The following is a 9,295-nucleotide window of genomic DNA, read 5'->3' as shown; positions in this document are numbered from 1 at the left end:
ACCTTCAGCACAGGGAGTTTTCCTTGGAATGGGGTGGGGAAGGGCAGCTGCCAGCAGCCAACCCTGCAGGACACCGAGTTGGCAGTGCCCGAGTGCCACCACTGTCCCACCCAGGGCAGTGCTGAGCTCATCACCCCCCGGAGAAACGGGATATTGGGAGAGAAGTGCTGCCCCTTCCTCCTCCTCCTCCTCCTCCTCCTCTTCAGCCTCCATCCCCTGGGTCCCTGGAGGTGTGACCAGCTCTGCAAAACGAAATCAGAGGACTGGAACTTCGAAGGCCAGAAAATAACTTTTGCCCGGGTTGATCTCAATAGCAAAACACACCCCCTAATCAGCTTAATGAGGTACCTGCTGCCACATGCACGGTTCCACTACTCAGCTCTCCCCCCAGACTGTGCTATACATAAAGAAGGAGGAGGAGGAGAGGACTGGGCCATTCTGAGTCCGTGTTTTTGTTCCTTCAGCAAACCCCATATTTGTGAATCTGTGATCGAGAAGGTTCTTATTGAACACGACCAGATTTCTTGTGCCTGATTAGATATAACCAGGGATTCAGCCCAGCCACCCCCAGCCCCTCTGATCCCTTGGGACACAACAGGGTTTATTTTCAGCCAAATTTCATTCACTTAATGCAACAGCTGGAAACTCCTTTCAGGAGCAGCGTCTGCCTCCCGTTTCCTGTCCTTTAAGCAATTTATTCCCATTCAAATTTAACCTATTTCAAGCAAACCCAACTGCTTTGGGTAAAGAGCTTTCCTTCAGCAGAGCCTCGCCGGCCACCTCTGCCTGGGGCTGATAAGGCAGTGCCTGTTCAGCCGTCCTGCTCTTCCTTTCCAGGTCTCTCTCCATCCTGACGAGCGGATTCCCGGCTCTGCTCCCTGGCAGAAGCCAAAGGGACGCTTTGCCAGAGATATTTGGGAGGCGGTGGAGGGGACTCCTCTCCTCTGGCTGCGTGGAGGGCGGTGGGGCAGCACCAGCCCGGCCCCTTCCCTCGGGTGGGATGAGCTGTTGGGATCGGTGGCAGCTGGAGAGGAGACAGAGGATGTCGCTGCTGGGAGAAGGGACCTCTGAGCCCTCAGGTTCGGGAGAAGGGACCCCCCAAGCCCCCAGCTCCGGGAAAAGGGACCTCCAAGTTCCCTACTCGAGAAGAATTGATCTCCGAGTCCCCAGCTCCGGGAGGAGAGACCTCCGTGCCCCTGCCCTGTTCTCCCAGCCCTGCTCCAGCCCTTCCCGCGGCAGCTTGGAGTGGAGACAGAGAGGATGTGGCTGCCGGGAGAAGGGACATGGGAGGCCCCAATTCCGAGGAAAGCGATCTGCGAGCCCCCAACTCCGGGGAAGGGACCCCCGAGCCCCCATCCCAGCTCCCCCATCCCGGCAGCCCCATCCCGCTCCAGCCCTTCCCACGGGGGCCCTCTCGTGGCCGATCCCACTCACGGACCTTTCCCGCGAGGTCCTTTTTTTTCCTCTCCCATTTCACCTCTTCCGTGCTCAGGGGATGCTCCGGGCGCATCCCGGCTCTGCCCGCACATCCCTCCCCGCGCCGCCGGCCCCCGGGAACGGGAAAACTTCCAACATCGGGGAATTGAGGTTTTACGAAGCCCGGGAGGCGCAGGGAATGCTGTGCCGGGCTGGCACAACCCGGCCCACATCCCGCAGTTGGCAGCAGCCAAATGCTGAGGTGGAGTTTTCCTTCCCCAGCAGCTGCAGCTCTTGGCAAGGGGGGCACCCGAGCCGGGGTGAGCTGCTCCCCCTGCACTTTTGGGCTTGGCAGTGCCAGGGAATCACCCACGGGGGCCAGAGCTGCCTTCACCTGGGCACAGGTGACACCCCACGTGTCACAGCCTCTTCTCCCCACTGTGAAACCGCAGCCAAGGGGTGTTTGTGCCAGTGGGCACCAGTGCCAGGGCTGCCCCACAGCCCTCCCCAGCACACCTCCTGACTTACCTCTGGGGGATGGAGACCTGCAGAGGTGACACCAGGAAAGGCTGAGTTGGCCCAAGGGGGGTCCCGTGGACGGAGGATGGTCCTGGTTTGGTGCTGAAGAACGAGACGAAGGCGCAGAACCCGAACTTTGAGGGACGTCGCGACCAAAAAGTTAACTTTTGGCCCGATTAAGGGTGATTTTGGCATCAAAACACAGCCTGCATATGCTAATGAGGTTAATGAAGGACATGCTGCCACATACATGACTCTGCACCCTGTGAAGGAGGAGGAGGAGGTAGAGTAGCCAGGTGGGGTTGGCCTTTTCTCCCAGGGAACAAGGGACAGGAGGAGAGGGAACGGCCTCAAGTTGCACCAGGGGAGGGTCAGGTTGGACACCAGGAGGAATTTCCTCATGGAAAGGGTGGTCAGGCCTTGGAAGGGGCTGCCCAGGGAGGTTTGGAGTGCCCAGCCCTGGAGGTGTCCCAGGAAGGGCTGGATGTGGCACTGAGTGCTCTGGGCTGGGGGACAAGGTGGGGATGGGGCACAGGGGGGGATCCAGGGGCTGGGAGGGCTTTTCCAACCTTGATTATTGTGAGGGCAGAAATTCCACCTGGCTGGGAGGAAGATCCAAAAGGACTTGGAGACAGTGGGCAGGTGACTCTCCTGTCTGTCCTCCCAAGGGGGGACACCCCCTTGGCCAGGTTTTGAGCCCCCCAAACCCTCTGATCTCGGGACCAGCTGGAACAGAGGGGGGGATTTTCTGCCAAATTCCACACACAACCCAACCCCACTCCCACCACCTGAGCCCTCGTCCAACCCCTTGTCCAGGCAACCCTTAAACCCTGGGGCTTGTTTCACCACTCCAGGTGAAATATTTCCAGGGATTCGGGATGCTCCTTGCTGGGCTCTGGATCCCACAGACAGCAGGCACAGGATCTGACAAAAGCAATTTATTTTCTTTTCTGAAGCTTATTTTACATGCATTGACCCAAGCCAGTACAACAGGTAACAGCAGGGCTGGGGTTTGTCCACATTCCATCAGTTTTTCTGGAATAAAGAGGCCAAATTCAAGAATCTTTTGCCCTTAGAAAATACAATCATAATACAAGGAATGTTTTTTTTTTGTTGTTGTTTTCACATGTTTTTTTGTTGTTAATCACTCCTCCCCTACTCCTTGTATACAATGCTCCAAAAGAGGAGGCAGGAGAGGAAAATCTAACACACACACACACACACACACACACACACACTCCCCCCAAACACCCCTAAAGCCCACTGAGATGGGAGGACCAAATCTAGCTCTATCCAGAGTAAAAAAAAAAAAAAAAAATACAAACAGAACAGCAGGAATAGAGCTCTGACACAAACCAGGAGCAGTACCCTCAAATCTTACTAGAAATAAAAAAACATTTTACAGGTTGTTTGACGAGATGCTACAAATTCCTTTTGATCAGTTCTGTCTCAGTTCTCTGGGTTTGAACAAGCAGCTGCATACACTGAAATATTGGTTTAAAAATAAAAATATTGCATTCTTGTCGAGAGTCTGTTGGATATTCTCATACCCACCAGAGGAAGGTGTAAGAGTGCACTGGAGATGGCAGCCTACTATAGGCTTACTCCCAGGTGCAGGTAACACAGAGCAGGTGTGTTCAGCAGACCAGGCTGGTTTGGCAAATGTTGAGGTGGTTTGTGTTGGTTCCCACACGGAGGGGACTCGTGTCCCTGCTCAGTCCCCCGTCACCTGCGTGGCCTGGGCGTCCGAGCTCTGGTTGGTGGACTGGATGAACATGGGCTGGGTGATGTCCTGGCCTGCTGGCATTGTCACCTGCTGGATCTGGTACAGCTGCTGCAGACACAGCATGTGGGGAGAGGAACGACTGTCAGTGCTCGTCACACCCACCCCACCTTTGGAGGGCTCTCAAAGCACCTCGCAGGTGGCCCAAAAAATCCAGACCCACACCAGGAGTTGCCACCAGAGATTTGCTGCTCAGTCATTACAGAGGGATTCTGTGAATTCTGATACTCAGACTGAGATCAGGCCAATCCTTCCCTGGGAGGGTGGGCAGGCCCTGACACAGGGTGCCCAGAGAAGCTGTGGCTGCCCCATCCCTGGAAGTGTCCAGGGCCAGCTTGGAGCAACCTGGGACAGTGGGAGGTGTCCCTGCCCATGGCAGGGGGTGGCACTGGATGGTCTTCAAGGTCCCCCCCAACCCAAACCATTCCATGATACTTCTGAAACAGGCAACAGCTTGATGTTAGACATCCTGAACTGGTTAAGACTAAAATGGGTCCCACACAGAGTGTGAAGGATTAATTAACTGGGAGCAAAGGCAGCAGAACACAGAGAATCCACATGAATTAAGACTGGCACAACATTCCCTTATCCTGTTCCAGCTCAGGGTTTGGGAGCAGCAGCAGTGCTTTCTGGGGAGGAGCTGATTTGCTGGAACATGCAGGTTTAGGACAGTGTTCCTGCCCCTTGGCCTCTGAGATGCAGCACCAAGGAACCCCAAGCTCTTACCTGTCCATCTGTGAACTGGCTGAACTGCTGCTGCCCTTGCTGGACCTCTGTCTGCGTTATCTACAGGGACAAGAGCAGTTTGATCACTGACAGCCCCTCCCAGAGGGTCACAACCCCACTAACAATATTCTGCTGCTGCCTTTCGAGAGCTTTTTTAGGCTCTTCCAAACTCCATCACCCCACCACTGGCACGACACGGCCAGGCTGGTGCTCAAGAACAGAGGACACGGGGGTTCAGTCCTTCCAAACCAAACACAACCACGTCCTCTCTGACTTTCCCGAGGAGAATGTGGCCTCCAGGAGCCCGAAAAGCAGCAGGAAGGCAGAGAGAAGAACCCCCTCAGCCTCAACAAGACCAGGAGAGACAACCCGCTGGCAGCACCGCCGGTCCTCGTGTTCCACCTCTCCTGAGAGGCTGCACAGCTCCTCCCTCGCCCAGGCAGAAGGAGCAGAAGTGAAGAGAAGGTTGATGAACCCAAAGTGTTACCTGCCAGCAGCTCAGAAGCAGCGTGAGCTTTGTCCAGAGACACACACACACACAGTTTGCATGCACCTTGCACGGGGCGGCCTCCTCGCTTTTGGGTTTATTTTAACTCTGACAGAAGGAACAGGAAGGAAAGAAAAAGGCAGGAATCCTGGCCCAAGAGTGGCTCAAATTCCCCTGGAGCTAGGGAACAACCCTTTCAGCAGTTAGGTGAGCCCTGCTGTGGAGTGCATACCTGCTGTGCATTGGTTGCAAGCGTCTGGATCTGCCCCTGGACTACCTGGGTGCCTGACACGGGTTGGGCTAAGCGGATATACTGCAGCTGGCCAGCATTCAACTGAACCTGGAGACAAGTGGAGGGGGCAGGGAAAGAAAATTAAACAGATAACTGGGTAACCTCGACACACAACAAACTTGCCTGCTCGTTTCCACAACAGAAGCTGGAGCAATGGATGATCCCCCCCCCGCCCCCGAGCCTCAGGTGATTGACAGTTCCCAGGAGGAACCGGCACAGAGCCCTGCCAAGGCAGGCACCGAGGGCACAGAGCTCCTGCACGGCCCTGAAGCACCACATTCCTCCTTTCTCCGGGATGGGAGTGGTCAGTTAGGAGCTAAAACACGCTAATTGCTCCATTTCTCAGAGCTCTGAGGACACTTGTTTTTCGTTTTGGTTACGAGAGAGAGTCGAGTTTCTCCTTTGATGTCTCCTTTCACACAAAGGAAACTGTTACTGCACATGACACTCCTGTCATATCCTGCCAAAAATATTAAAGAATATATGGGATTTTTTTTTTTTTTCACATAAATAAAGCAAGCAGAGATGACAAAACCCTTTGGAAGCTTTCAGTGCAACTCTCTGCCAACATGTGTCAACCCCCACCTGGCAAAGGCTGAGCCTTTCTGGGTCAGTGTTCCACGTGTAAGATTCAAACCCAAATTCACTCCCTACAACCCTGATCTCACAAGGCTGGCTGGCTGTTTGGGGGGGATATGAAGATAATATTATCACAAGTGGTGATACAAACAGGTAACACTGTTAATTCACACCTGAGAGCAATAAAAAGGTCCCACTATGACTGTTATTCCTGCTGGATTTTTCATTCTGTGTTAATTCACCTCTACATTTAGATTCACTGTCTTAAGGTTAATTACATACAAAAAAATGCTTTGAGTTTCCTTCTCTTTAAGAAAGGGAAAAAGAGCACAGAGAACACTTTAAAAACTGCTGACTGATAAAGGCTCAAGTGCCTGGAACGTGGTCTTGGCATTCCCACAAATGCCACTGACTCCACCAGCTGTGACTAAAAGCTCCAATATTATTTCCAGAGCAAATAAACTCCCCATGAGCAACATTTCAATAAAGAATTTGTTCCTGCACCGAGGTCTCCTGGGAGATCACGTTTTCCACGCTGGGGGCTTGGATTTTAACCCCACAGCTGGATGGGTGAAAGAGATTTGGGAAGAGTTCTTCCAGAAATGAGAGGAAGCTCCAAGGAATCTGCCTAAAGAGGTCTGGCCAAGACACAGATTGAATTAAACACAAAATTAACGTGGACAAACAAGTGATTATGATTTAATGGATGGACAAACTGAGACAAAACGGAAGGAAGTGTATTGAAAAATAGAAGTCACCTTTCCACAGGCAAGCTGTGGTCCTGGAGGAAATGGTACCAGGAGCACGTGGAAAACCAGCAGAGTCCATGAGGAAGGTTCTCCCCAGCACTCCAGAGGCACTTCCAGTTTTATGAGAGAGTTTCAAACTTGGGTGATGAAAGATTCTTTGCTGAACCCTCACAGACACCAGAGTGAAGAGGAACTATCAGAAGATGGCACTAACTACGCCAAGAGAGAGAGGAAATAAGGGGAAAATAAGAAAAGCACAGCAGGAAGAGCAGAACAGACTGGAGAGCAAGGACTGGAATTGTGTGAAACCAAAGTGATTTCCAGGCTGGGGAAAAAAGCTCTCACATGTGGCTCCATGTTTGATTTTATTTCACTTGCTGGAAGCTCCTTCAGCACCAACTGTGGTTCTCTGACCGGTCGTGGTTAAGAAGAATCCTCTTAATTACAGTTAAAACAGGATCTCTGCTGGCCAGAGAACTGTGAGTTGTGACTGTTCCATCCAATGTTGCTCCAGTGTGGCTGTTCTGCAGCCTGACAGTTCTCAGAGCTCCAAGTGTTCCCAAAGATGCCACACTCTGGGCCTTGGAAGCTTCTGTCTCTCATCTGCAGCACAAGAAGCTTCTGAGGACCATTCACAGCTCCCTGTTCTTTTGTACTTCCAGGAAAGAGGGAGGCAGAAGCATGTTCTTGCTCCAAATCACACCCTAATTACTGAACCTCCAGCCTCAGCCTGAAAACACGGGAGCACTTCCCACAGGATTCACCTCAAGAAGCTTTTGGCTTCCTCAGAGCTATTTCATAAAGAATTCCTTCTCCTAACAGAGGTCCAAGCCCCTTTTTGTAGTTACAGCAGCCACTGGAGACAACTGGGAACAAGTTTGAACTGTTCTACTGCTGCTGATCCAACATTCAGGGCTGGTGGAATAATGGATTCACTTAAGCTGGAGATCCCTTTGAGGAACAAGTCTCTGGGACAGACTTTCAGAAGCAAAAGAAAAAAAGAGTGTCTAAGAGAGTAATGGAAAATGCAGAGGAGAAAAAAAGCTTCTTGTAGTCAAACAGCCTTTTTGGCAACTCCTTTCTGACCAACACCTTAGGGCAGCAGGGACCAGCTGAAGACTTAAAGAGATGAAAAGAACTTTTAAGCTGGAAAAATCTGGCAAGTCCTCCGATGCACCCCCTTTTCCAGATGCTCTGGCACAGCCCCAGCGTTTGCCAGACGTGCAGAGGCAAGCTCAGCCAACCTTGAAAGGCAAAACCTGTGTGAAAAGCTCAGTTTTGCCACAGCTGTGGGGACACTTCACAACAGAAATCCAAGTGAAATGCTTGCCTCTGTCACTGGGGTGACCTCTGGGTTCTGTAAACACTCTTTTGCTTTTTTTCTGTAAGAGGTGTGAAATTTTCCAGATGGGAAGCAAAAAGACTCAGCTTTGTGGGGTTGTGAGTTACAGAGAGGGGGAGAAAAGGACTTTTTTTTGATCCCTGTGTTTCCCTAGGACATGTCAGGATGTTACTGCTGATGCTGGGTACCCAAAATCCCATTTTTAAGCCACGGCAGGTCTGTGCTGACGTGAAAGCCAGAAGATTTCTTCTGGTTCTGCAAAGCCAACCAGCTCTAAGCACTTGTAGAAATATTTCTTAGAACATCAAAGTTTATTAATAACTCCCAGATGGCACCTTTCCCACTGAGCCTGCCAGGTCATGACTTCAGATTGCAGAGGCAGAACCAAGTAAAGGCAAAAGAAGCGAATTCTGGTTTATTGAAACCAGGCTGTGGTAAAGAACTAAGGTTTGGCCAGGAAATATTGTATTTATTGCTTCCTAATCGTGACTATTTCCCTCAGGGGAAGGTGTTTGGGGTGGGCAATGAGTCCACACTGGATGGGTTGGATTTATATCCCCCTTCATGTCACACCTGGTTAGTTTTCCTCTCTTAAGTGCAGGAAAAACACACCACTCAATCCAAACTTCCTCTCCCAGTTAAAAAAAGCAGACATAGCCAGCCTCATGCCAGAACACCAGCTCACAGTTTGCTCACAGGGCCCTTCCAACATTCCTGGTGGCAAAATCTTACCGGGATCTGCTGGATCTCCCCCGTGTTGGTGATGATCTGCTGCATGACCTGCATGGTCTGCCCCGTCCCGCTCTGAGCCTGCTGGCTCTGGCCCTGGGGCTGGGCCTGCACTATCTGCACCTGCTGCCCCTCTCCCACCTGCATGGTCACCGGGGTGCTCTGCAAAAGAAACAGGGATGAGGAGCCACAAACGGGGCTGGAACAGCGGGGCTGGGACAGACGGAGCGTCCCCTGCCCCCACTGAGGCCTGGGGAGGCTGGAACCACACAGGGGGAACTCAGGACATGAGGGTCTGAACTCCTGGGCACCACCACGAACCACCTTTGGCCCACAGAAGCTGTGGCTGCCCCACTGAAGTGTCCAAGGCCACGCTGGAGCAACCTGGGCTAGTGGAAGGTGTCCCTGCCTGTGGAACAAGATGAGCTTTAAGGTCCCTCCCAGGCAAACCCATTCATAGAATCACAGAATCACAGAATCAGCTGGGTTGGAAGGGACCTCTGAGATCATCAAGTCCAACCCTTGATCCAACCCTGCTGTGGTTCCCAGCCCATGGCACTGATGCCACATCCAGTCCCATCTTAAAAACCTCCAGGGATGGAGAATCCACCCCTTCCCTGGGCAGCCCATTCCAATGGCTGAGCACCCTCTCTGGAAAGAAATTCTTCCCAAT

At 52.2% G+C, this 9,295-nt stretch overlaps 1 protein-coding gene across 6 annotated transcripts in view; it reads right to left on the bottom strand.

Moving 5' to 3' along the window:
- Window positions 1-2,858: 2,858 nt before the first annotated feature.
- The window catches only part of NFYC (nuclear transcription factor Y subunit gamma), a 31,624-nt gene continuing 25,187 nt past the window's right edge, over window positions 2,859-9,295 (bottom strand). For 5 of the 6 annotated variants that reach the window (XM_051794422.1, XM_051794419.1, XM_051794420.1 and 2 more), the window contains 4 exons: window positions 8,626-8,784; window positions 5,164-5,271; window positions 4,445-4,504; window positions 2,859-3,769 (listed from right to left, as the gene is read on the bottom strand). In XM_051794422.1, the coding sequence (XP_051650382.1) occupies window positions 3,650-3,769; window positions 4,445-4,504; window positions 5,164-5,271; window positions 8,626-8,784 (447 nt within the window). In that variant the 3' untranslated portion in view covers window positions 2,859-3,649. The remainder of the gene's footprint in view (window positions 3,770-4,444; window positions 4,505-5,163; window positions 5,272-8,625; window positions 8,785-9,295) is intronic. The other variant, XM_051794423.1, reaches the window with a different exon arrangement.

The sequence above is a fragment of the Manacus candei genome, unplaced genomic scaffold (assembly GCF_025592945.1).
Source record: "Manacus candei isolate 608988 ecotype Guabito, Panama unplaced genomic scaffold, ASM2559294v1 h1tg000038l, whole genome shotgun sequence".
NCBI classification, from domain to species: domain Eukaryota; kingdom Metazoa; phylum Chordata; class Aves; order Passeriformes; family Pipridae; genus Manacus; species Manacus candei.
The sequence above is the reverse complement of the archived record's forward strand: the minus strand, read 5'-3'. Positions and strand labels throughout refer to the sequence as shown.